The 27,947-nt window shown below is 51.3% G+C and overlaps 1 protein-coding gene and 1 long non-coding RNA gene across 5 annotated transcripts in view; one reads left to right on the top strand and one right to left on the bottom strand.

The window, feature by feature from the left end:
* Positions 1–5,404: 5,404 nt before the first annotated feature.
* Positions 5,405–6,863, bottom strand: LOC120233640. Its single transcript, XR_005528875.1, has 2 exons — positions 6,730–6,863; positions 5,405–5,597 (listed from the first exon to the last, which is right to left on the bottom strand). It is a non-coding gene; the product is annotated as an uncharacterized LOC120233640 (long non-coding RNA).
* A 9,372-nt stretch (positions 6,864–16,235) lies between these two features.
* LOC120234545 (DNA dC->dU-editing enzyme APOBEC-3D-like) overlaps positions 16,236–27,947 on the top strand; it is a 21,277-nt gene continuing 9,565 nt past the window's right edge. The window contains exons 1-5 of one of the 4 annotated variants that reach the window (XM_039236464.1): positions 19,580–19,659; positions 20,965–21,003; positions 23,996–24,110; positions 25,468–25,747; positions 25,988–26,099. In XM_039236464.1, the coding sequence (XP_039092395.1) occupies positions 19,634–19,659; positions 20,965–21,003; positions 23,996–24,110; positions 25,468–25,747; positions 25,988–26,099 (572 nt within the window). In that variant the 5' untranslated portion in view covers positions 19,580–19,633. Of the gene's footprint in view, positions 16,316–19,579; positions 19,660–20,964; positions 21,119–23,995; positions 24,111–25,467; positions 25,748–25,987; positions 26,100–27,947 lie in introns of those variants that run through there. The other 3 variants (XM_039236455.1, XM_039236437.1, XM_039236445.1) reach the window with 3 other exon arrangements.

Consider the following 27,947-nt stretch of genomic DNA (forward strand, 5'->3'; position numbering starts at 1 on the left):
TGCTATAGAAAAGGAAAACAAAAAACAGAAAAGAACTTGCAAACCTTCGCAAACCTGCCATCGCCTCTTCTTCTTGGTGACCCTTCAGGGGGACCAGGTCACACAAATCCCTCTGTTGGGGATACAGACTGGCGAACCTTGGGGGGCGGGATCTAGAAATGAAAAGCTCCCCCTACAAGCCATCCTGTTAGCAGCACTGGTTGGAAAGGAGGCCACGCTCTGCAAGAGAACAGAAAGAATGAGTTTCTGGGGAGGAACCGCACCTCTGAGGTCGGGTGGGGGCGAGAGGCTCTCCAGTCCTCACCCCTCCTGACTGCCCTGGCCTGGGGAGGAGGCCAGAGGGAGGGGCCTCCATGCCCAGAAGCAGAGCTCTGCCCCTTCCTGCCGCGGGGCACACGGGGCACAGACAAGGGGCTGGACTGGCCCCCAGGAGGGACCCCCTGCCCAGGCTCCCCATGGGCCTCCCGCTGATCCTGTGGAATGCAGACCCCCCTGAGGGCACCCCCGGGGGCAGGAGGGCCTGCACGAGGCCTTCCAGAGGGACAGCAAGGGTCCCCGGTCCCTCCTCACAGGCGTCTGCCCACCTGTCAGGGCCCAAAGGCTGTCCCAGCCTCCCTCTCACAGTGACCTAAGGGGCTGAGGAAGGAGTCCTTTAGGGTGAGACCCTGCAGGGACCGAGAGTAAGGGACCGATGGCCATGGCTGTGGGGGCGGGGGGACCCAGTCAGGGAGGGCCGGCACCCCAAAGGGGAAGACCCGGCCGAGCACAGTGACACAGAGATGGAAGAAAAGGAGGGTGAGGGGCGTGCGGGGCGTGGGGGCCGCTGGGGAAGACAGGGAGGGGAGCCCAGGGGCCGGGCTGGGAGAGGGGGCTGCCCGCCACAGTGCTGGCCTGGAGGGGATGCAAGTTGGGGCCAAATGGCAGGAGACAGCGCTGCTGAGGGGCCTGGCTCCCCTCTCCTGTGCCCCGCTCCCCTCTGGGCCCTGGGTCCCCACGGCCGCCTGCTCCAGACGGCACCACCTCACACAGCAGGGCTCATCCGGGGTTGGGTGGTGGACAACCCACAGCCTGGGAGCCAGCGCGTCCTCTCATGGACAAGAACCCGGTCCCACCCTGAGGGGCGGCTCTGGGGACGCCCCATAAACATGGCTGTGCTCAGGGTTGCCTTAGAGTCATCTTGTGCGGCAGAGGGAACAAGACTGTCCGCGAGACTCCTGCCTGGAACACAGGGACAGGAATAGGGACCCACCGTGCTGTGTGACAGTGAAGTGACCAGGGCTTAGGATACGCCTGAGATGGTTGTTCTCTGACACACGCCTTCGCCAGTGCAGAACAGAGAGGCTCCATCTGGGTCCATGAATCCCCCAGTCGGCAAATACTCCATCGGCCTTGCGCCGCCAGGAGCAGGGAAGCCGAGCTGGGTGGGCAGCGTTGGGGTCTCAGTAGGGCGGTCATGGCTGGATCAGCACAGGCCCAGTCCCTGGTCAGGAGTTTTCCCTGACACGGAGGCCCCTCCTCCCCATGGGGCTCCTCCTGTCTGCCTGGTCCCGCCCCTGGGCCAGGCCGCTCCCCATGACTTGCAGACAAGCTCCCTGGGTCGGTGCCCTCACTTCCGGGCATCTTCCCCTTATGCAGCTGCAGCCGTGCCACGGAGTGTGCGTGTCCCCAGAGAGGACTGAGGCACAGCCACGTGACGAGATGGATTGAGCAGGGGCTCCCTTCCCTCGCCTGACACTAGCATCTACATTCGGGGGCGTGTGCCCTGGCCAGGCTCAGCCATTTAATGCCCAAGTCTCTCCCGAATTTACCAGTCTCAGAGTAGGGAGTTATTGCCTAGCACACTTTGTCCGGAGGCAAAGTCCTTGTTCCCTTTTCCTGAGGTTTCTGGGGCAGGTGGTCTAAGTTCCAGAGTCATTCCTGGGGCTGTGCAGATCCGTTGCTTGCACAGAGAGAACTTTCTATGACCGGCTACAGGGTGTTAGATCAGGATGGGCAGAGTGGGGCAGAGAAGGACACTAGGGAAGCCCAGGTTTTTAGCCTGGAGGGACATGGGGGCTCGGCCTGGGGCAGTGCAGAGTCCTTGTGGGACACTTCAGGGCAGACGGAGGGACTGTGACAGAGCCAGACCGCAGGGAAACGTCTGCAGGGTTTCTGGACAGCATGAAGGCCGGTGGAGGGACAGGTGAGGACCAGGGAGGGACAGGGTGGGGGCCGGTGGAGGCCCCCAGTGAGGGGACAGGATCACGTGTCACCTGGAGAGCTAGGGGAGGACCCTCAAGGCCACGGGGCCTGGAGTCGTGGTGTGGGAGGGTCCAGACCCTGGGGTGCCAGCAGAGCACGAGCAGTGATGAAGGCCGTGGGCCCTATTACCTTTGACTTTGAGAAAAGCAACAAGCAATTTGGAACCTATGTAACTAAAACAGTATTCACATCACCTGCTGCCCTACACCTTCACCTGCTCGGTCTGCCTCTATGCCGGGAGACAGTCCAGGAACCTCCATCCGGGTCCCAGAGTGACCCGCTGAGCAGGCTCCGCACCGGCCCTGGGGACCTTGGCCCCGGCGCTTCTCTCTGACGCCACCACCCTGTCCCGTTCGCGGGACGACGGTTTCTGCATGATCCAAATAGGAGTCGGGTTCCCCAGGCCGTGCCTGGCTGGGAAACATCAAGAGGGGGCGGCACCTGAACTTGGCACTAACAGGACATCTTGGAGACACACAGGTGACATGGCACCCTCCCCCCAAGGGGGGTGGTTATCTGTGCTTCCTCCTGCGGGACAGATATCTGCATATCCTTAACATTTAAACTGCAGAAAGTCCTGGGTGTTTACGCAGCACAGGGTCTCTTGCTCTGATTGTAAAAGGGGAAGTGAGGGGGCTTCTCGCAGAGGGAGAGGCTGGGCAGGGCAGCGGGGAGAAGAACAGCGAGCCGAGCCCTCATCTTCCGAAGACGGGAGGCAAGGGGGGCCCTGGGCGGTGGACTGATGGAGAAATGGAGCTTAAGCTGCAGACGGAGGAGCTGAGGGTCAGGGCACAGCGATGTCCCTTCGAAGCTGGGAGCAGGGAAGGGGAGGCCCATGGTGCGGATTCTCCGCGTCAGAAGCCATGTCCGACGCCGCGGGTCCAGACCCAGCAGTCCAGGTGCCGCTGGGAAGCCCGGGAAGGACCCTGAAGTGCAGCCAAGTGGCCAACGGTGGTGTCGGGCTGGTCTGGAGCCACAGGAAGAAAGACACTACTCTGGGTGCGGTTTGGGGTGTCTGTCCCTGTGATTTTGTGAGGCCGCATCCTGACGTTAGGGCCTTCTCGTTCCCTCTGGACAGGGACTCAGGCTCTAGAAAATGCTCCGTAATGAATGTCACAGGAAACACTCGACCTAGAGCGCTGGATAAATGTGATAGGAATCCCCAGGAAAGCAGTGACTGCTTCCCCGTGGCCCTGATTGTTGAACTTGTACACATGGCACATGGACTCACGTGCTTAGAGAAAGGACTGAGGGAGCCTGTGGAGCCCGGTGATGAGGCAGCGTGTCCTGGGCTCGTGGGCCTGAAGCAGCGTGGGGCCACCAAGGAGACCAGGGAGGGGATTTGAGGCAGGACGTGGCCAAAGGGAAGAGGCTCCTCCCCATGGTCCAGGTGAAACCATGGAGCAGAAGCCCCCAGGTAGCTGAGGCTTCCAGAACCCGGGAGCTCACCGGCATCCGGGCTGCGGGAGGCGCAGGGTCTCAGTGAGCCTGTCTGCGGGGACTCACCTTGGGTAGCAGGCGGCCCAAAAGATGAGGGACAAGCGGCCTGTGAAGCCCACACCCCCGGCCCCATGCGGCGCGTTGGCCTGGTCCCCCGGGAGAGGCGCGCTGAACCTCAGGACCCGTCGGGCAACTGCCCCCCTCCCGGGCCACTTAGCTGCCAGTCACCTGTGGCCGAAGGTTCCTCTGTGAGCAGGTGGCCAGCCCGGCCGGCGCTGTGTGTGCCGTGTGGCCGGGAGCTGCGTGCCTGGGGCCGGCCGCCTGGTGAAGGACGCACTCTTCTCTGGATTGTGGCAGAAGAATTTGCAGCGCTCGCCTGAACAGTAGCCTCTGATGATATGAGTCTGGATGACGCCTGCGAACGTCTCGATTCCTCCATCTTGATGGCTCTCCTCTCCGTTTTCGGTTGCCGTTTGTCTTCTCCAATGTGCCCGAGTGTTGGCGATTCCCTGAACTCCGGGTGGGGTCCCGGGCCCCTCAGCTGTGCTCCCCTTGCTCAGCAGGGGGCGGGGGCAAGGACCAGGGCTGTCCCCACGCGTATTCTCATGTCACAGGCTCCCCTAACACACAGGACTTGGGGGCGGGGGTTGTTAATGATGCTTTCCTCAATATAAATAAGTAGAATTTCATGCATATAATTAAAATAAAATGTAGAAGTTAAATTTTTTTAAAAATGAAGAAAGAAAGAGAGAAAGAGAGAGAGGCGTCCCACCCGCCCTACGTGCAGCTTTGAGCTGTTCACCCTCCCCCTGTACGATGACCCCAGGTTAGCTGGTCTCCCACAGGCCCCTGGGCTGGAGCCTGGGGTCACCTCGACTCTCTTGGCTGCTCCTCCAAGTTCTTGCTCTTTCTGCCTTTGATTCTGTAGGTCCCTGAGTGTGACCAGACACCATATGACCTGGGATCACAATATGGCTCCCGCATGGTCAACCTGAACTCAGTCCGAGGCAGGGAGAAGTGAGAATAAGCAGCATTTAGTGAGTTCAGGCTGTCCCCCAAGTTCTGTGCCTCGGGCCTCAGTGGACCGAGCGGCTGTTAGAAACCTCTGTCCCCTCCGGCCCGGCAGTGAGGATGAGTCCTTCCCAGGTGCCCTGAATCAAGGAGGAAACAGAGGCTCTGGGGTCAGAGGTCACAGCTGGGGGCTGTCCCATGTGCGGATGTGATCAGCCCATGGGCCCCAACTCTGAGCCTGGGAAGGTGAAGAAAGCCTGAAATCGTGCACCAAGATTTCTTTGCGAGTAGAGATGTGTATGCACTTATACCAGCAACATCCTTATCTCAGCTACAGTGTTCAAAAAGAAAAAAGAAAAGCGCTCCCATGTTCACGAAGAGGAAGTTATACAGTCTCCTACCGGAAACTATTACTTTTCAGAAAGGAAGTCGGCTTGTCCTTGAATTTAACAGACAGAACTTTCCAAACAATCTAAATCACTCCCGTGTCAAATTATAAGCCCACCATTAAAATGCTTTCCTAAATGTTTCTGTAAGGGAAGTTTTAAATGTGTATGCCCAGTGTCCCGTCCCTGACTTACAAAATGGAGAACAGATAGCCAAAGTTGGCCCTGTGCCCCATATCTCCTGTCAACTGGAATGTTCGGGAAAATCAGTCCCTCCGACTTCCTGCACAGAGCTAAGCCCAGGAATATTCTTGTGTTTCTTCTGCTTCACTTTGCTTAATTATAATTAACGTTTTTGCTTAATTATCTTTACATCGAAGACAATAGGGTGTAGCCATCAAAGGAGTGGGCTGTGGTCACAGATGTCCTGGGTTCAACACCCAGCTCCTCCTCCTCCTCCTTTGTGGTCTCAGCTGAGTGTCTAACCCTCTCTGTGCCTCAGCACTGAACTCAGGAGAGCTGAAACAGTAAAAAGGGGAACACAAGCACAGCACTGGCCTCAGGACCAGCCTGTGTACTGCAAATCACCTGCTGCCCTGCCCTGGAAACCATATTGTGCTCACAGTTGGGGGTCCGCTTTCGCCCACACGTAGCATGACAGACACATTTCCCCAAGTCTTCAAATGTGGCATAAAAGGAATGCACACTCTTCAGATATTGAGACAACGGCATCAATATTCAGAAGGATGCGTCGTAGTCTATGTGTGGATAAGCCCCAATTCAGGACTGGGTATGCCAGGCCCCTAATGGGTATGCCAGGCCCCTAATGGAGCACATTCAGGTTCTTTCCCAATGCTCGGTATTATCAAGAAAGCTGTGGCGCCAAGTTCTAGGAATGCTCTGGCATTCTGGACAGAAGGTTGTAGGAAATCCCAGAAGCACTGGATGCTGAAGCCTGGTACACTGTGACAGACTTCCCTGCGAAAACCTGCTTGGAGCGCCTCTCCCCCAGGAGACCCAGAGACGCGCCTGGTGAGACCCCCGGCCACGTCCCCCTCACTGGGGTGTCCTAACAGAAGACAACAGGATCACCCCGCGGCTTGGGAGGAGATCAGTCCCAAACCAAGTCCTGGCCACTATTCTGGAACAAAATCCCCATGATACTCAGCTCAGATCACTCCTGATGAAGGCCCCACCCTCCATAGCTGGGCTCAGCGGAGTTACCCAGTTAGGGGGTCCCATGCTGGCCACATAAAGCGCCTCCCTAAGGGAGAAGGAGTTCATGTCGGGACCTATGGGGTCAGAGGTCATGGGCAGGGGAGAAGCCCCCTGGACAGGGGGACAGAGGATTGGTGGCCTGGGGCGGGAGGCCTGGGGACAGTCATCACACAGACGAGGGCCTGAGAGAGGGGGCGGACGTTCACTGGGTCTCAGGGCTGACCATGTTCCCAACTCCAACAGAGAAAAGCGTGAGATGTGGCCACAGGGAGCAGCTGAATTCAGGGCAGTTTGGCCTGAGGGCTCCCAGCAAAGGCGACGATAGCTTCCCAAGCTGGCATCAAGTGGTTGGAGACAAAAAAAAGCACCTGCCTGGACCCCAGAAAGCCTTTTGTAACCCTCCTTTTTTCGTCCCCTCTCTGGCTCCAGATACCTGGTGTCCCCGGAGTGTGTAACTTTCACGGACAGGTGGCACGAACCTTCCCTAACGCTGCCTTCCGGCGCAACTGGCCAGTGACGCCCGTCTTCCTTCTCCTCGATGTCCTTCATAGCCGCGCCAGGCAGGGACAGGCCCCGATGTGGCTGATGTGCGGGGGAAGGGGGAAGCTCTCCGGTGAGCTTTTCGCAATCATATACCCAACCTGCCATCACACGGGGAACAAAGACGCTAGCAGCGTGGAGGTGGGTGGGGCCCCCCAAGATGGAAGGCAGTCCTGGGCGGCGCCCTCCGCTGGGGAGGCCGAGGCCAGACTGCGGGGCTTACAGACAGGCACACGGGGGCCTGTGGGATGGAGAGCTGGGGGTCACTGGGCCCCCGCCTGCCTCCTCCAGACCCCAATGTCCTCGAGGGCAGGAGGCCTGTCCCTTCCGTGCATCCCGCGTTCCTGCCGCGGTGGGCCCCGAGTGGGTGCCCCTGGGCCGAGGGGCACAGTTGGGACTCCGCCAGCCTTGCTTCCCTGCGCGCAGGAGCCTTGCCACGTGGAAGCCTGCACTGCTGCGCACTCCCGGAGGGCATCCTGGAGAAGCTGGAAGGGCATGGGCGCCAGGTCCCACGGTGCATTGCCCGGAGCCCTGGCTGTGAATGTGCCCAGGCCTTGCCCACGTCCCTGACTTGAGCCCAGGGACCTCGGTCTGTGGACTTTGTGGCCCGGACGCCACTACAGGGGGTCCCCGCACAGGGGCCAGAGCCGGGACCAGCCCAGGGCTGGGGGCTCCTCGGAGCGGGGGCTCCTGAGGGACAGCTGGCCAGCAGGGCCGGTGGGCAGTGCCCAGTCAGCCCCCAGAGGGAGGATTCCGGCCCACGCTGAGTGTGCGGTCTGGGTGCTGGCTTAGGACCGTAGGGGACACCGGGGACCATCTTGGAGTCTCTGTGAGGGCGAGGAGCTGGACAGGGGGTGTGTGGCGGCGCGGCCTCTGCTCCCTGCATGGAAACTGCCTGTCCCCTCTCCCGCCACGGGGTTCGCAGGATGCCGGCCAGACTCGGGGTCCCCAGGGAAGGCCCGCGGGTCCTGGAGCAGCCGCGGGCAGGTGCTGGCAGGCGTCCTGGTGTGAGAGGCCCTCAGCCCTGCACCCCCTCTCCCTCCCGTTTCACCCCTCACTGGCCCTTCCTCCCTTTTGGGAGACCCTCCTTTCCATAGGTTTTCCTTCTGTCCCAGGCTCCTGCTGGGTCTTTTCAGTGCCGGTGCCCACGTCAGCTTGTCTCTCCCCGGTCCTAGTTCCTCGTCCCCTGCCTGTGTCTCCCTCCCTCCCTTCTTCTGTATCTCATTACCTACTTCCCTCTCTCCCTGCCTCCTTCCATTTTCCTCCTTATGGATCCTTTGCTCCTCTCCGTTCGCCCAGTGTTTTATCTTCCTCTTTGATCCTGATTCGTCTTCCCCACTCCACTTTTCTCCTCTTCTCCCTCAGGGCTGCCTCTTTCTTCCCTTTGGAGCTTCACCTCTGCCTACTAGAGTTTTATCTCTAAGATCCAGCATGAATTAAGACCTTTAGCTTCTCCTTCCACCCTCTGGAACTTTCCTCTCCAAGATGACCTGACACGAGTCATCTCATATGACCATGGCCTGAAGAAGCCCTTCTTTGAGATGCTACCTTGGACCTTGAGGCACGCGCCTGGGTTACTACAGACTGCAGATGCCCCCCACCCTGTGTCCCTGTGTCTGGGTGCCTTTCTGGGTGCCTCAGGAGCATTTGGAGGCTGTTGTTTTTTCTTGCTCTTTTAGAGCAAGGAATGGCATCCTTTGTTCCCTCATTTTTATGTCCAACTGCTACTGAGTGGCTGCCACAGTCCACTTGTCCTGTGATGCCCAGCTCAGTCCATCTTGGAAAGATTGTGCACCTATTGAGACAATGAACAGAGACCCTGGTCCACTGCTCACTCAGTCTTTGGCTTAGCAGCTCTGGTTACAGGCTATGTCCTTGGCTTTCAACTGGGCCCTAGAAAAAGAGGACTCCTTAAAATAATGGTGGAGTATTTAGTTACCACAATAAGGAAAGTTATTGGGAATCCATTCTTAAGTATTTGAAAATTTGGGGGAGACGCCTGGGTGGCTCAGTCAGTTGAGCATCAGACTCTTGCTTTCATTCAGGTCATGATATCATGGTTCATGAGATCGAGCCCCGTGTCAGGCTCCAAGCTGAAAGTGAGGGGCCTGCTTGGGATTCTCTCTCTCCCTCTCTCTCTGCCCCTCCCCTGCTCACACACACACTCTCTCTATCTCACTGTCTATTTCAAAATAAATAAATAAAATCTATATTAAATAAAAAATAAATGTAAATATAAATAAATACATAATGTATTTTTAAAATTTTATTAGTATAGGCAAACACCCAAACAATTTATAACAAATAGAGTGAGAAAGAAAATCTCTTCTCCTATGCTTTCTGCCCATCACACCCGGCCCTCTTTACTAGTGTCCTGTTTCTTATAGTTGTAGATCATCAGTTCTCTTGGCTGCAGGGTGTTCCATCGGATGAGCACACTGCACCTCTTTTATGAGCTCTGCTGTGATGGGCACTAGCTGCGAGCAAGTGATTGTGGCAGAGCTCAGGAGGCCATGGGAGATGTAAGAGGAACTGAGGCCACAGAACCCAGTTTCACCAGAGCTATGCTCTTAACCCAGAACATCCCTCATTTACTCATTCAGTCAGTCTCTTCAATGCTTTCCAATCAGATATGGGTTATGATGTTGGTCCTAGTGTGTATTCTGTGATTACCAGGAAGGAGATGAAGGTGAGGTCTTTGTTTTAGGCAATTTTCAAGGGAAATCCTATCCACCACTCCCCCGCGCCACCCCACCCTTTATTCTAAGATTTGCCTCTACCAGCCTTCTCAGTTTCCTGTTAGCTAATAATGTTCCACAGCCTCATTCTGAAAAAAAATCTGCAAATCTTGGGGTGCCTGGGTGGTTCAGTCAGCTGAGTGTCTGATTCTTGGTTTTGGCTCAAGTCATGATCTCATGGTTCATGAGATGGAACCCCATGTATGGTTCCATGCTGATAGGGAGGAGCCTGCTTGGGATTTGCTGTCTCCCTTTCTTTCAGTCCCTCCCCCGCTTGTGTTCACTCTCTCTCTCTCTCATAAGAAATAAACTTTAAAAATCTGCAAATCTTCATAAATACAGAATAATGTAAGATAGAGATGAATATGTTCCTCCTTACCACTCCAGCAATTGAGGAAGAGAGCTCTTGCTATGTCATAGAATTAGTTCAAAGAACTAGTTCAATGAATCTGAATGCAAGATTAAAATCTTACATTCACAGAGGATCAGTCTTGATTTTCTCTGCTATTGTGTGAACACCAACAGCTATTACCAAGTAGTATAGAGTTGTGGTGGAAGGAGAGACTCTGGATCCAGCTGTCTAAGTTCCAATCCTTACTGTAGGCATGTAAAATGGAGATTATGATAGAACTCTCACCTAGGTGGTTGTGAGACTTAAATAAATTTGTTTAGATTTATATCTATATATATTCTGAAGAGTGCCTGACCTATAGTAAACATGATGGAAAGATTTGCTGTTACCTATTACTATAAATCTGTCTCTGAAAACAGCACTAAACATCATCTTGCAAAAGCTGTCTAACACCCATACACTGAAAAATACAAAACATTACTAAGAGAAAGCAAAGAAGATGCAAAAAGTAAAGAGATATACAATGTTCATGGATCAAAGTCTCCATATTATTAAAATGTTAATTCTGTAGATTCCATGTAATCCCAAATGCATTCTCAGGGTTCTGCCACCTTGCAATAGTTCTGTTGCATGGACTTGCGCAGGCTGAACTACATTTGCCTGAATTCCCCTTACCGTAGTCTTAGATTGGGATTAGATCACAAGAGAGGCTAGTCTGGCCAATTGAGTGGGAGGCAATGAAGAAGCAGCCTTTTCTAATGTGTTCTCATGTTGAGATACTGACTTGACTCACCTCCTAGGGTGTGAAGCCACAACTATAAGAATCTCCCCCACATCCTCCTTGAGCTCCTCCTACCCTGGAGTGAGGTGTGTTTTCTAGCTTTGTGGCGAAGGGAGTGTTAAGATAGAAAAAAACAGATATAAAATGGAATCATTTGCCCCCCACAACAGCAAGCCAAGACTTAATTACAGTTGCAATCACATCCTAAGAATGTGACCTTTTAACAATCAATCTGAAATTTCATGATCAGCACTAGTGAGGTCATCTGCATGACAAAAACCCTGCTGGCCCCTTCACCCCCCAAAGAAGATGTCCTGGCCTGAAACAATCTTTTCTCTTGTTTGCTAACAACTTCCTCCTTGCTCCTTCTGTACTTATGAAAACCTTCATTTGAACAACCCCTCAGAACATCTCTACTTGCTAGGTGGGATGCTGCCCAATTCATGAAGTGCTTAATGAAGCCAATTAGATCTTCAAATGTACTCTGTTGAATTTTGTTTTTTTTTTTTAATATTTTTATTTATTTCTAGGAGAGAGAGAGAGAAAGACAGCGTGAGCAGGGGAGGGTCAGAGAGAGAGGGAGACACAGACTGAAACAGGCTCCAGGCTCTGAGCTGGCAGTCAGCACAGAGCCCGACACGGGGCTCGAACCCAAGAACTGCGAGATCATGACCTAAGGGAAAGTCGGACGCTTAACCAACTAAGCCACCCAGGCGCCCCAATGTTGAATTTTGTTTTTAACGGGACCCACAGGACACCCAGAGCACTGAAGTCAGGGGCAAGAACAAGGACATGGATTTCTGTCAATCCTCACATGCTCTACAGTTAGGGTCCAGTTTGTTTTTGCTCTCCCACACACTTCACTCACCATCCTGTCACAAAGTGCTTGTCCCACGGACTTCTTCATGTCTGCTGCACACCAGACATGAAGACACCTTACTGACACTCCTTAACCTGCCCCTACACTGGCATAAAGGCAGAATCCCATAAGAAGTCCTTATATGTTCCATACGATCCAGCAATCCTGGATATATTATCTGCAGAGAGCAAGATAGTCACTCATGTCAAGCAGTGATGTAAGCATCCAAGGGTGTTGCACGTGAGACCAGATATCTTCGAAACCAGCACAGGCTGACAACACCCAAAACTGATAACCAGTAGAACCAAAGGAGGTCTGCAAAGGCCCAAGACTGATTAAACTCCAAAAGAGTTTTTAAAAAGGAGCTGCAGCAAACTGTCAGACTCTCCAGATGCTGCCCCTTTGGCATCTAACCGCATCAGAAAGGCAACTGTGTCCAAGGGCTCTGCCAGATTGATCTCTGAGCATAATACAGATCTTCCACTGCTTGAACATAATAGGCAGCAAGTGCCAAGAACTGACATGGATCAAATGGAGGCCTCGTCTCTGTGCGCCCACAGCCTGACTTCGAGTTTTGTTCATGAAATTCTTAACTCTTGTGTCTTGCTGGTTGTGTGATTCTGTCTTGTGCTTTGCTTGGCATGACGTATATGAAGCCAAGTTAAAGGCGTATGAAATGTCATTGAGTTTGGAATCCTGGACCAGCTTTACAATTACATTAACCTTGCTTTGTGACTGAATAAAGCTGACATTGTGGAAAGACAACTTGTGTGTGTGCCTTCATAGTGTGCTTGCGACAATATCCAAAGGAAACGGAATCAATATATTGAAGTGATAGTTGCACCCCTGTGTTCATTGCAGCATTATTAACGTAGCCAGGATATAGAAACAACATACATGCCCAACTAACGGGTGAGTAAAGAAGATTTATATATATATTTCATATATATTCAATATATGAAAAATTTCCCTTAAAATTGAAGGACACAAAAGTCCTCTTTATGACTGCCACTGTTCAACACTGTGCTATTGTCCATGTATATATATATATATATATATATATACACACACACATATATATATGAAATCAGAATAGCAAAAACATTAAAATCAAAACCTGGTACTTTGGAAAAAAATAATGGAGAAAGAAAGCCAAAAAACACACTACATTATGAGTGAAAAAATGAGGTAATCTTTTTTAAAAAGATTATTTATTTACTTACTTACTTACTTACTTACTTATAAGTAGAACTCATAACCCTGAGATCAAAACCTGAGCTGAGATCAAGAGTCAGACACTTAACTGATTGAGCCACCCAAGTGACCCAAAAGATTTTATTTTTAAGTAATCTCTATGCTCAACATGAGATTCAAACTCACAGCCCTGAGATCAAGAGTCACATGCTCTACTGACTAAGCCAGCCAGGCACCCCTGGGGTTGTCTTTTATCGGGGTGTAAAAGCCAGAAAAGAATACTGTGAACACACACCAACAATCTGAAAAATGAGACTGAATGGACAACCTTACAGAAAAAATATGATTAAAATGATACCAAAAGAAATACAGCACACGGATTAACCCTAAACCAATAAAGAAATGCAATTATTACTTAAAATGACCACATAAACAACCATATCAAATTACCAGGTCCAGAGGTTTTATGGTGAGTTCAATCAATCATGTAAGGATCAGAATTGAGCTTTCCTAGGAAACTGGATTTCCCAATTGATTTTGGGCAGCTACAATAATCTTGATTTAAAATTAGATAAGAAGAGGGATGTCTGGCTGGCTCAGTCAGTGGAGTGGGTGACTCTTGGTATCAGGGTTGTGGATTCGAGCCCCACATGGGGTGTAGAGATTATTTAAAAATAATAATAAAAGAAACCTAATAAGGAGAACATAAGTAAGAAAAATTACAGCCATATTTATTTATAAACATAGATGCAAATTCATAATTAAATGACTAGCAAACAAATATTCAAGCCAAGAAAGATTTAAAGAATATGGGACTTCAACTATACTCAAAAAATTATCTTTAAGGAAAGATAAAGAATTTGGGACTTACAGTTTTCTATTTCCCTCTTAGAAAAATTTCCCTTAAAATTGAAGGACACAAAAGTCCCCTTTATGACTGCCACTGTTCAACACTGTGCTATTGTCCAAGCCAGTGCCCCATGGGCCTCAATAAAGGACAAGAGCTGTGGAGATTGCAAAAGAACAGAAGCTATGAGAAACAGTAAACAAATTCTCAGTGAGGTTAGTAGACCCAGCTTCAGTTTAGGAATATTAATAGTGTTCCCAGATTCTAGCAACAAACAAAAGTGTAAAGGTAGATAAAGGCTACAATATCTCCCAAAAAGTTTACTAGAAGTGAACCTGACAAAATGTGTGAGACCTTTATTTTTAAAAAAAAGTACAAGATTCATTGAAAAAGTGAAAAGAAGACCTATATAAATTGAGGTGTATACCATGTTAATGGATAGAGACCTTCAATTGCCACAAAGATGTCTATGCTTCCTAAAAGTTAACCTTGATAACAGGATGTGTCATGGAACATGAAAATCTTGTCCATAAATTCATGTTGATCTATAAAAGGCCAGTACAATTTCAAATAATTTGAAGTTTGTTCATGTTGCTCTATTCTTTTTTCACTTACTTAGGTGAAATTCAGATAACTCAAAAAGAGACTGGACAGGTGGACACAGCACTGCACTTGTGACTGGATATCCTGTTTGTTTGCTCCATGGACTCTGGCTGTTCAGCAGGACCCTGCCCACCACAGGGGCCCTTAACTGAACCAGCCTTCAGAGCTGAACTTGACCTTGAGCCTGGGCCACGCAGCCAGTGACAGGTCACAGGGACCGAGGGGTTCACCAGCTGTAGATCAAAACAGACACTCTGGCTCTGCTTTCTGTTCCTTGAACCAGGAGCCCACTACAGCACCTCTGCCCCTCTTGTCAATCCTTCCAGAGACCTGCCTTTCAGTTCCACTTTCTCTAACTCACACAGGCACCAGGGTTCCTGAGAAGGGCCTGGGGCTCACTGAGGGAGCACCTGAATCTCTGGGAACCAGACATTGGTTGGAGAGAGACACTCGGAGTGAGTGTGGGGAGAGGGCCATGAGTAGCCAAATTCTTCATGGGGTCCTCAAAGAGCTGCATGTTGACTTCACCTCAGTTTACCTGGGCAGAGCAAAAGTGAGACAGCGCTCAAGGGGAACTACCTCCATGCTGGCATGGAAATGCCACCTATCAAGGCTGAGCCTTGTAATAAAGGGTAAAGAAGCACCCAAGGGAACTGCCTAAAGAGCTCAGGTGGGTGAGGTAGAATGAGGGTGCCTATCACTCCTTTGTCAGGATTGCACCCGAGACAGAGGGTGAGGACTCCCCACAGCCTCCACCTGAGATGCCAGCTTCCAATAGTTCCTCTAATTTGCATCCACTATGAATCTACTTCCCAGCTAATGTACCTTTGCTTCTTTTATTCCCACCGGGAAATCTCCATCCTGCTAAGGGCAGCAGTGATCTAGCTAACATCACTAACTTTCTGGGCCTCCCGTGAGGAAACAGTGAACACAAACTTGATCCTCCAACCTCCAGAAAGGCAGCAGCAGAGCCTGGAGACTCAGCTCTGAGTGTAAGGCAGCACTTGCCCCTCACATAGCAGTGTGATGACATCAGCCATCCTGTCCCTGAGCCATCAAAAGGAGTCCCGTCAGTCACAACTGTTATGGACTGAAAGACTGTGTCCTCCAGATTCACATGTTGAAGCCCTAAACTATGGGATGATGTTAAAGGTGGGATCTTTGGGGTGACTTGGTTTAGATGATATCAGGTTGGCGGGCCCCCGTGGGGGCATTAGTGTCCTTTTTAAATTTTTTTTAATGTTTATTTATTTGAGAAAGAGAGAGACAGAGACAGAAACAGAGACAGAGCATGAGCAGGGGAGGGGCAGAGATCGAGGGAGACACAGAATCCAAAGTAGGCTCCAGGCCCCAAGCTGTCAGCACAGAGCCCGATGTGGGCCTTGAGCCCACGAACCGTGAGATCATGACCTGAGTCAGCTGCTTAACCAACTGAGCCACCCAGGAGCCCTGAGTGTCCTTCTAAGAAAAGAGAGAACAAAGCTGTCCCTACATCTCCCTCTCTCTCCCTCTCTCCCTACCTCTCCAGATGTCCCTGCCGTCAATCTGCCAAATGAAGGCTGAGGGGACTTGCATAGAGGACAAACCACAGAATTAGACACTCCAAGCCCATCTGTGCCTTTACTACTGTGGCGTCAGGAGAAAACACAGGAGTCCCACATAAGGTACACACTGCATTCTCACTTCCATTCATCAACAAGCATGTGGAGACCAACACCGGGGCCCAGACTTGGGGCGCAGGGGTGATGGGGAGAGGGTTCACCCAACTCCTCAGAGAGCCTGCCCCTTCCAGATGCCTGCTTCCGTCCTGCTCTCTCCACCCAATCTGTCCCAACCCCCTCCGGCATCTTACTTTCTCTTTCCTTTTGCAAGAACTCAATCCTGCTGCTCAATGGGCCTGTCTCTTTCTGAGGGCGGCTGTGCCCTGGGGGAGGTCTCAGAGAAGGAGAGGGGAGTCTGAGCCTGAGGAAGTGCTGCCACCTGAGGGCTACCCTGAAAAAGGAGGTGGGGCTTCCGTGGAGGCGGCCTGGGAGGGCCCGGTCTCACTGAGGCTTTCCCAACGCAAGGCCGGCGAAAGCAATGGAGCCCTGGCGCCCCAGCCCAAGGTGCCACTGCTGTCTGCTCGCTCTGTCCGGCTGGGCCCCCTTCTGCAGCCCCTCCTTGCTGGCAGCCCTGCTGTGTGTGCCTCTGTCCCTGCCTCCTCCTCCCCGCAGTCCCCCTTCCCTTCTCTCCCTCTCTGGGCTCCTTCTCTGCAGGACCCACTCCTGTCTGGGTCCTCACCCTGCTCTGGGGATGCTCCTGTGTGTGCTCACTTCTGAACGCGCCCCTCCCGCACCTCCATCCAGCCCTGTGGCCCCTCCCCCAGGCCAGCCTCTGGGTCAGAAAGTCTTTTGGGCAGGTCTGGCCCTGCCTGTGTGTGTGGGGGAGGGGTGGGGGGTGATGATGCGCACTTTCAGAGGCTTCTGGAAGTTCCTGTGCTCTGCTAAGCTCTTTGAATCAAACCACAAGATGGTTGAAGCAATTGGCGGATTTAGTTTCCAGCACTTGGATGGATTTTCTCTAATATTTATGATGTGGGTTGAAGTGTTGGGGTTTGGAACCCCCCAAGAAAGAATTCTTAGACATCTCTGGTGCAAAAAAAAAAAATAAATGTCAAAAAGAAAGGTGTTTTATTAAAGCACGGGGACAGGACCCGTGGACAGGAAGAGCCTCACAGGGGTTGTGAAGAGTGACTCATTATATACCCTCCGTTTGGGAGGGGGCTAGAGACAGCACATGTGTCGAAGGTATTTCAGAAACAGGGTTTCCGGGCCTTTGAAGGTCTAGTGGCTCTTACGACAAGCTTATTTATTACCATTCAGTAGAAACTCAGTCACGAGACCCTTCACATGTGTATCAGTCAGCCACGTGTTTGGAGGATGATTGCCAACATATATCTTGGGGGGTTGAGATAAAGGAGGTTCCCAAAGGAATTTTTATATGGTAAAGTAGCCTTCACAGGTCGTATGGTTTGGGATAATGTTAAGCTAAGAATCCCTTTGGCTCTTAGCAAAGTGTCATCATACAGATATCTGGGCTCTCAAAGGAAGTTCGTTCTGCCTGTGCGAAAGACTTCTCGACGGGCTGTAGGCAGTAGAGAAATTGAATTTCTTTTTCTTTTGCTTTATTTCCCACATCATTTACAATATGATAAACACAGGGTGAGGACAGCTCTCAGAGATAAGAAGAGAAGTCATCTGCTGCAAAGCTCTCTCAACCACCGACAAGTGTAGTAAAACCTTGGTTTGGGAGCACAATTTGTTCCAGAAACATGCTCCTAATCCAAAGCACTTGTATATCAAAGTGAGTTTCCCCGTAAGAAATAATGGAAACTCAGACGATTCGTTCCACAACCCAAAGTATTCATATGAAAATGATTACAAAACTGTAATATAATACAACATAATAAAGAAAATACAAAAGAAAAGGAAAAAGAAACCTATTAACCTGCACTTACCTTTGAAAACCTTCATGGCTGGAGTGAGGGAGACAAGAGACAGGAGAGTTACTGTGTAGGACAATTTTCCCTATTACTAATGGATGTAGACTACAGTAGAGTATTAATAAACCCTTGTCATATACTGTAATTAATGCAACTGGCAATCAGGCAGCAGAGGAAAGGGTCTCTGTCTGCCGGCAGCCTGACTTAGAATAAAACAAAGCCTTCCCAAGCTTACTCTTGTCTGGAAAAGCATGGGACTGTCCACAGGTGCTTTGAAAAGACAAAAAATACACTAGTGCCAGTTGTGGGTACCTTGCAACATACTGAAAAATCACTGATATCTGCCAAACACCACGATCTGAGACCGAGCATCTGAGTGTGGGAGATGATCACCCACAATCCCGCAGCGATAGAGAGAGAGAGAGAGAGAGAGAGAGAAGGAAAGAGAGAAGAACCATGGATTCCATTGTGATCGTGTGATCATGTGACATTCAGAATCACGTACTCTACGTATCCCAAGACATCGCTCCTTTATCAAGTTAAAATTTATGAAACATGTTTGCTCGTCTATAGAACACTCGCAGAACAAGTTACTCGCCATCCAAGGTTTTAGTGTAAATGGGGGTGTTCTCAACCTTACCCACAAGCTAGGTGATAGAGCTTCAGTGCACGTTTGTGACGACTGCTGGCATGCATCAGGATGAAAGGTGCCTTGCCTGCGGGTGTATATATGTGTGTATTTAAAATGTGTGTATTTAAAACGAAGTAGAAAGAAAGACACATTTAAGACTGCACGTGCTGCTGTGGCGGTCATGTGAGGTCCTTGCTGGAAATAACCTGTCTGGACAGGTGCCCAAGCTCCATCACTTACTAGCCATGGACTTGNGTGATGACATCAGCCATCCTGTCCCTGAGCCATCAAAAGGAGTCCCGTCAGTCACAACTGTTATGGACTGAAAGACTGTGTCCTCCAGATTCACATGTTGAAGCCCTAAACTATGGGATGATGTTAAAGGTGGGATCTTTGGGGTGACTTGGTTTAGATGATATCAGGTTGGCGGGCCCCCGTGGGGGCATTAGTGTCCTTTTTAAATTTTTTTTAATGTTTATTTATTTGAGAAAGAGAGAGACAGAGACAGAAACAGAGACAGAGCATGAGCAGGGGAGGGGCAGAGATCGAGGGAGACACAGAATCCAAAGTAGGCTCCAGGCCCCAAGCTGTCAGCACAGAGCCCGATGTGGGCCTTGAGCCCACGAACCGTGAGATCATGACCTGAGTCAGCTGCTTAACCAACTGAGCCACCCAGGAGCCCTGAGTGTCCTTCTAAGAAAAGAGAGAACAAAGCTGTCCCTACATCTCCCTCTCTCTCCCTCTCTCCCTACCTCTCCAGATGTCCCTGCCGTCAATCTGCCAAATGAAGGCTGAGGGGACTTGCATAGAGGACAAACCACAGAATTAGACACTCCAAGCCCATCTGTGCCTTTACTACTGTGGCGTCAGGAGAAAACACAGGAGTCCCACATAAGGTACACACTGCATTCTCACTTCCATTCATCAACAAGCATGTGGAGACCAACACCGGGGCCCAGACTTGGGGCGCAGGGGTGATGGGGAGAGGGTTCACCCAACTCCTCAGAGAGCCTGCCCCTTCCAGATGCCTGCTTCCGTCCTGCTCTCTCCACCCAATCTGTCCCAACCCCCTCCGGCATCTTACTTTCTCTTTCCTTTTGCAAGAACTCAATCCTGCTGCTCAATGGGCCTGTCTCTTTCTGAGGGCGGCTGTGCCCTGGGGGAGGTCTCAGAGAAGGAGAGGGGAGTCTGAGCCTGAGGAAGTGCTGCCACCTGAGGGCTACCCTGAAAAAGGAGGTGGGGCTTCCGTGGAGGCGGCCTGGGAGGGCCCGGTCTCACTGAGGCTTTCCCAACGCAAGGCCGGCGAAAGCAATGGAGCCCTGGCGCCCCAGCCCAAGGTGCCACTGCTGTCTGCTCGCTCTGTCCGGCTGGGCCCCCTTCTGCAGCCCCTCCTTGCTGGCAGCCCTGCTGTGTGTGCCTCTGTCCCTGCCTCCTCCTCCCCGCAGTCCCCCTTCCCTTCTCTCCCTCTCTGGGCTCCTTCTCTGCAGGACCCACTCCTGTCTGGGTCCTCACCCTGCTCTGGGGATGCTCCTGTGTGTGCTCACTTCTGAACGCGCCCCTCCCGCACCTCCATCCAGCCCTGTGGCCCCTCCCCCAGGCCAGCCTCTGGGTCAGAAAGTCTTTTGGGCAGGTCTGGCCCTGCCTGTGTGTGTGGGGGAGGGGTGGGGGGTGATGATGCGCACTTTCAGAGGCTTCTGGAAGTTCCTGTGCTCTGCTAAGCTCTTTGAATCAAACCACAAGATGGTTGAAGCAATTGGCGGATTTAGTTTCCAGCACTTGGATGGATTTTCTCTAATATTTATGATGTGGGTTGAAGTGTTGGGGTTTGGAACCCCCCAAGAAAGAATTCTTAGACATCTCTGGTGCAAAAAAAAAAAAAAAAAAAAAAGGCGGTGTATTTAAAGCATGGGAACAGGACCAGTGGGCAGGAAGACCCACACTGCGGTTGTAAAGAGTGACTGATTATAAGGGGATAGGGACAACATAAATCTCTGACATATTTTGGAAACAAGGTGTTCAGGACCTTGAGGGTCTAGGTCTTGTTAGGATAAGGTCATTTAATACTGTTCAGTAAAAACAAAGTCATGACGGGCTCCTGGGTTGCTCAGCCGGTTGAGCATCCAACGTTGGCTCCGGTCCTAATCTCACCGTTTGTGGGTTCCAGCCCCACATTGGGCTCTGTGGTGACAGCTCAAAGCCTGGAGCCTGCTTCAGATTCTGTGTCTCTCTCTCATTCTGCCCATCCACCGCTCATGCTCTGTCTACCTCGGTCTCTCAAAATTAATTAAATTTTAAAAATAAAAAAAATATTAATTGAACAGAACTTTTCAAATAGCTATTCTTTTGGGATAAAGGGGTTTCGATGTCTCTCTGCTATTTTTCTAATGGGTTGGGGGTAGCGCGGGCAGGAAAACGAGAGTGGTGGTGCTGCTGGAAGGAGCAGGGGCCCAGCGGCCCTTAGGGGAGGCGGTCCCTGTCTCTACTGTCCCCGGCGACACCCCCCTTCCAGCCTGGAAAAGCAGCGCCACTGCCTAGGGCCCAAGAGGGCTGCAGGGAGCCACAGTGCCCAGGGCAGCCCACCAGCCAGAGACAAGTCCAGAGGGCGCTCTCGGCATTTTCTGCTTTCTCTCTTTTGCCCCCAGAAACCCAATGGACTGGATAGATCCTAACACCTTCCGGTTCCAATTTGCAAACCTGCGCTATGCTTATGAATGGAAACTCTGCTATCTCTGCTTCCAAGTGGACAGAGAAGACTTCTCATATGATGACAGTAACTGGGGAATTTTTCGGAACAAGGTACGCACACCCTCTCCCCGGGCCCAGTCAGACAGGAGCAGAGTCAGGGGGAGCGAGANAGCCCAAGGTGCCACTGCTGTCTGCTCGCTCTGTCCGGCTGGGCCCCCTTCTGCAGCCCCTCCTTGCTGGCAGCCCTGCTGTGTGTGCCTCTGTCCCTGCCTCCTCCTCCCCGCAGTCCCCCTTCCCTTCTCTCCCTCTCTGGGCTCCTTCTCTGCAGGACCCACTCCTGTCTGGGTCCTCACCCTGCTCTGGGGATGCTCCTGTGTGTGCTCACTTCTGAACGCGCCCCTCCCGCACCTCCATCCAGCCCTGTGGCCCCTCCCCCAGGCCAGCCTCTGGGTCGGAAAGACTGTTGGGCAGGTCTGGCCCTGCCTGTGTGTGTGTGTGTGTGTGGGGTGGGGGGGTGATGATGCGCACTTTCAGAGGCTTCTGGAAGTTCCTGTTCTCTGCTAGCACTTTGAATCAAACCACAAGATGGTTGAAGCAATTGGCGGATTTAGTTTCCAGCACTTGGATGGATTTTCTCTAATATTTATGATGTGGGTTGAAGTGTTGGGGTTTGGAACCCCCCAAGAAAGAATTCTTAGACATCTCTGGTGCAAAAAAAAAAAATAAATGTCAAAAAGAAAGGTGTTTTATTAAAGCACGGGGACAGGACCCGTGGACAGGAAGAGCCTCACAGGGGTTGTGAAGAGTGACTCATTATATACCCTCCGTTTGGGAGGGGGCTAGAGACAGCACATGTGTCGAAGGTATTTCAGAAACAGGGTTTCCGGGCCTTTGAAGGTCTAGTGGCTCTTACGACAAGCTTATTTATTACCATTCAGTAGAAACTCAGTCACGAGACCCTTCACATGTGTATCAGTCAGCCACGTGTTTGGAGGATGATTGCCAACATATATCTTGGGGGGTTGAGATAAAGGAGGTTCCCAAAGGAATTTTTATATGGTAAAGTAGCCTTCACAGGTCGTATGGTTTGGGATAATGTTAAGCTAAGAATCCCTTTGGCTCTTAGCAAAGTGTCATCATACAGATATCTGGGCTCTCAAAGGAAGTTCGTTCTGCCTGTGCGAAAGACTTCTCGACGGGCTGTAGGCAGTAGAGAAATTGAATTTCTTTTTCTTTTGCTTTATTTCCCACATCATTTACAATATGATAAACACAGGGTGAGGACAGCTCTCAGAGATAAGAAGAGAAGTCATCTGCTGCAAAGCTCTCTCAACCACCGACAAGTGTAGTAAAACCTTGGTTTGGGAGCACAATTTGTTCCAGAAACATGCTCCTAATCCAAAGCACTTGTATATCAAAGTGAGTTTCCCCGTAAGAAATAATGGAAACTCAGACGATTCGTTCCACAACCCAAAGTATTCATATGAAAATGATTACAAAACTGTAATATAATACAACATAATAAAGAAAATACAAAAGAAAAGGAAAAAGAAACCTATTAACCTGCACTTACCTTTGAAAACCTTCATGGCTGGAGTGAGGGAGACAAGAGACAGGAGAGTTACTGTGTAGGACAATTTTCCCTATTACTAATGGATGTAGACTACAGTAGAGTATTAATAAACCCTTGTCATATACTGTAATTAATGCAACTGGCAATCAGGCAGCAGAGGAAAGGGTCTCTGTCTGCCGGCAGCCTGACTTAGAATAAAACAAAGCCTTCCCAAGCTTACTCTTGTCTGGAAAAGCATGGGACTGTCCACAGGTGCTTTGAAAAGACAAAAAATACACTAGTGCCAGTTGTGGGTACCTTGCAACATACTGAAAAATCACTGATATCTGCCAAACACCACGATCTGAGACCGAGCATCTGAGTGTGGGAGATGATCACCCACAATCCCGCAGCGATAGAGAGAGAGAGAGAGAGAGAGAGAGAAGGAAAGAGAGAAGAACCATGGATTCCATTGTGATCGTGTGATCATGTGACATTCAGAATCACGTACTCTACGTATCCCAAGACATCGCTCCTTTATCAAGTTAAAATTTATGAAACATGTTTGCTCGTCTATAGAACACTCGCAGAACAAGTTACTCGCCATCCAAGGTTTTAGTGTAAATGGGGGTGTTCTCAACCTTACCCACAAGCTAGGTGATAGAGCTTCAGTGCACGTTTGTGACGACTGCTGGCATGCATCAGGATGAAAGGTGCCTTGCCTGCGGGTGTATATATGTGTGTATTTAAAATGTGTGTATTTAAAACGAAGTAGAAAGAAAGACACATTTAAGACTGCACGTGCTGCTGTGGCGGTCATGTGAGGTCCTTGCTGGAAATAACCTGTCTGGACAGGTGCCCAAGCTCCATCACTTACTAGCCATGGACTTGGCCAGGCTGCTCACCTGCTTCCGTCCCTATGAAGTGTGGATGTAGCTCCCCCAGGATCTGGGAAGGAGTTGATGAGTTAAGATATCTGAAGCATTAGGAACAGCAGCCTGAACTTCTGAATTTAAGCATTAACCTGATACTTAAAAAAAAAAAAAGGGTGAAAAATCAGGAATGAATTAAAGTGAAGTCTTCAAAAGGCCGTTCTTCAGGGATTAGAAGGGTTTCGATGTCTCTCTGCTATTTTTCTAATGGGTTGGGGGTAGCGCGGGCAGGAAAACGAGAGTGGGGGTGCTGCTGGAAGGAGCAGGGGCCCAGCGGCCCTTAGGAGAGGTGGTCCCTGTCCCTACTGTCCCTGGAGACACCCCCCTTCCAGCCTGGAAAAGCAGCACCACTGCCTAGGGCCCAGGAGGGCTGCAGGGAGCCACAGTGCCCAGGGCAGCCCACCAGCCAGAGACAAGTCCAGAGGGCGCTCTCGGCATTTTCTGTTTTCTCTCTTTTGCCCCCAGAAACCCAATGGGCTGGATACATCCTAACACCTTCCAGTTCCACTTTCCAAACCTTTGCTACGCTTCTGGACGGAAACTCTGCTATCTCTGCTTCCAAGTGGACAGAGAAGACTTCACATATGATGACAGTAACTGGGGAATTTTTCGGAACAAGGTACGCACACCCTCTCCCCGGGCCCAGTCAGACAGGAGCAGAGTCAGGGGGAGCGAGAAAAAGAATGTTACAAGTAAGATGCCAGATCGGAGCTCTTAGTGGTGACTGCTCCTTCCCACGACATTGTCCTCAGTCATGGACCCATGAGCTCCCTGCTTGACCCTCTGGGAACCTGAGACAGGACAGCATTTGACTTATCCGACGAGCCTTGTTCAGAGAGTCTGCTGGCATTCTGTCCGTCATCTTGAAATCTTGTCCTGGACCTTGGCCTCTGGCAGTCTTGGACGGAAGAGCATCTTTAGAAGGTCAGGGCCCGTTGGACAGCATCGCCTTATGTGCCCTGGTAATGGGTCTGTCGGTGAAGCCGTACCCTGGCAGCGCCACTGACCCCTCTGTGCCCAGGACTCTGATCCCCCAGCGGAGAACCCACACCCCTCGCTCTGCCTGACCCTGGCCTGCTCCCAGCCAAGGCCCAGGTGTCCCTGGAAGGAGGCAACAGCACCAAAGACCAGCATCAGCAGTTGCTAGAGCCAGGCCACCACCCTGCAGCCCTGTCCCCTAACCGCTGACACTCCAGACACATGTCCTGCCACACCCTGGCCTCTCCCCTCCCCTGGCCCTGCAGACTTCTCAGAGCCCATTGCCAGGAGAGAACCACGATGGGCTAGGGCAGGGGTATGTGTTAGCAGTACTGACACGTGAAAGGTCATTTCACCTGTTCTGGTACCCGGGGCTCAAAGAGTTAAAGGCAATTTGTGAAATTAGTACTGCTAATGTATCAAGCACTATATCTAGGAGATTCTTTCAGATTACAATGAATATAAAAATTCTTCCTGAGGTCATTTACATTCTCCTCTTTTACTACGTCGTTGGACCCAGATGTGTATTTACACTTGCCCCACATCTCAGTTCCCACGAGCCTCAGGTCAAGTGGTCCAGAGACACGTGTGGTTAGTGGCTCCCCTGTGGGGCAGCACAGTTGTGTGACCCTCCCCAGGTGCCATCACCCAGGGAACCATCCTAGACCCCTGAGGCCCTGGCCCAGGGAAGGCCCTCAGAATGCCTGTAGGATGTATGTATGGATGGATGGATGCATGGATAAATGGATGGATGGATGAATGATAAAATGGATGGATGGAAGGAGAGATGTTAGAACTGATGGATGGTGGATGACTGTGAAAAGCGATGGCTCAGTAAAAAAGACAGGGCAGGGAGAGATGGAAATGAGGGATAAATCAGTGAACAATATACCCCTGTGGGTCCTGCCCCTTTGCCCCTCCTCCCATGGCACCCAGCCCTGACACTCTGCCTACCCTGACAGCCAGGTGTGTCCCCTTGTGTTCTCTACTTCTCCCAGGTCCATCCCCGGGTTCCCTGTCACGCAGAACTCTGCTTCCTCTCTTGGTTCCGTGACCAGTACCCATCCCGTGATGAGCATTACCATGTCACCTGGTTCTTATCTTGGAGCCCCTGCCCCACCTGTGCAGAGAAGGTGGTCAGGTTCTTGGAGGAGTACAAGAACTTGAAACTGAGCATCTTTACCGCCCGCCTCTACTACTTCTGGCACGAAGATTTCCAGGAGGGGCTTCGCAACCTACGGGACATAGGGGTCCAGTTGGACATAATGCGCTGTGATGGTGAGAACAGAGGGGAGCTGGGGACTGAACCTTGGGAGAGAGTAAGATCCAGGCGGGTGGGGCAGGGAATCTAGAATGTCCCCAGGGAGAACGAGTGGGAGGAGAGCCTGGGAAACTGAGGCAAGACTGGTGGCACTTGGAAGGGAAGAGACCAGACCCTGAAGGGGGTGGGGCATGGGAGGGTCAGGAGGAAAAGGCCTCCCAGGACCCACCTGACTGCTGTCTTCCTATTTATCTCAGATTTTGAATACTGTTGGGACACCTTTGTTGACCACAATGGGATGCGCTTCCAGAGATGGAATATGTTAAAAGATTATGATCTCTTGGTCACAGAGCTTGATGAAATCCTTAGGTGAGGACGTCCTCAGCCTCCCATCCTCTCCCCGGCAGCTACTGCTGTTTCTCCCCAACTCGTGCCACCTGCACCTCCCCCCCTCCTACCCGCCCAGCGCCTCAGGTCCCCACCTTCCTCCTGCACATCCCATCTCACCCACTAACCAATCTTGTTCATAAACTGAATGTAACTGGGCATGATTATGTGTAGCTGTGAAAATTGGAAGATGTGAGTAACATCCTTACTGGGGAGGTGACTCATCAGAGAACAGGGTCCTTGAGGAGACCGACTGCATTTCTCTGCTGGGGCTTCCAGAACAAAACTCCACAGACCGAGGGACATCACAGCAAGTGTTTGTTTCCTCACAGCGTAGAGACTGGAAGGCCAAGAGCAAGTTGTCCCTGGGTTGGGCTCCTCCTAGGGCCCGTCTGCTTGGCTAGCAGAGGCCACCTTCTTGCCCCGCCCTCGCATGGGCCGTCCTCTGTGCTCACTGAGGGGGGCCCCCGGTGTCCCTCCGTGGGTCCCACTTTCCCCTTCTCATAACAACATCAGGCCGATTGGATCAGGCCCACTCTGTGGGCCTCATTTTAATCTTTTTAAAGCCCGTGTCTCAAACATAGTCACATTCTGGGTCACTAGGGGTTGGGACTTTGGCAGATGGATATGGGGGGCACAGCGTTCAGCCATTGGGGGCTAAGGGGGTGGGACAAAACAGGATGCTTGTTTTTGTATCTGTCTCCTGGGTTCTGCCTGCCCTGCCCCTGACTCACCCGCTTCCATTCCAGTCCTTGCTGCCCTGCACCCCACTACCTGTCACCAGGTCATCACCATACTCTCCCTGGCTCCCTTGTCCCTTCTCCCCTTCCCATATGGCTGCCAGAGGGAAGGTTCTGGACAGGTTACAGTCTGGGGATGGTGATGAACAGTGAGCAAGAAGTTAATGATTAAGTTAACATTTAAATGTGTTTTATTTTTTTAAATGTAGGATTGGGTATGGGAGGACTCTTCCAAAAAGCAATAAAAAAGTAGCAAGTGGCTGAGAGTCAAGTTGGGGACGCAGGGAAACAAGCAGAAGCATTAGAAGTAAAAAACAAAAAACAAAAAAAAAACCCCAAAACAGCAAAAAACAAAAAGCCTAGAAACAGAAACTGAAAGAGAAGCAGAGAAAACATCTGGTCCTTCAACCCAGAGATGACTACTGAGTCAACTTATTGGGGGAAAAGTCAGTGGCAGTGCCCCACGGGGTGGCCTGGACCAGGGCCAGGGCAGATCAGCCTGAGATGCTGGGATTCTGGGCAGACACTGGGATTCAGAGGCCGAGGAAGGAAACACAGGAGGGCCAAATCATTGTGGAGAGAGTCTTGGGTCCCACACGGACCCGTGTTCTCTTCCTCTGATCTTGCCCCATTAGGTGTGAATAGCGGTGGCCACACACACTTGTCTCTCCCCTCCCCTCCCTGTCTGCACTGCATCCTGAGGCGGAGGGCAGAATGCTGAAGAGTGCTGTCATTAGGGAAAGGCAAGAAAGGGTTTCAGGCTTGCCACCCACTCTTAGTGCTTCTCAACTGTCTATTGGACCCACACCTGCGTGTGCAGATCTGATCATTCCGGAAGCTTCCATTGGCCAAAACTCTGGACACTCAAACAGATGGGAGTGGAGGGGACGCCATTCCCTTGCATTCTCCCACTCTTGCCCATGCTCTTGTTACCCCCCCCCTCCCTTGGGGCCATCCCAGGGCCTGGGGGCAGAATGAGGTGGTATGGGGGCACCGGCTGGAAGAAGGTCTTTGGAGACTCGCAGGCGTGTGCGGCGACAGGTGCCTGCTTGAAGGCCTCCTCTTCTTCTCCAGGAGTCAACTTTCCCAG

This window comes from Hyaena hyaena, unplaced genomic scaffold (assembly GCF_003009895.1).
Source record: "Hyaena hyaena isolate Hyena2069 unplaced genomic scaffold, ASM300989v1 scaffold_4, whole genome shotgun sequence".
NCBI lineage: Eukaryota > Metazoa > Chordata > Mammalia > Carnivora > Hyaenidae > Hyaena > Hyaena hyaena.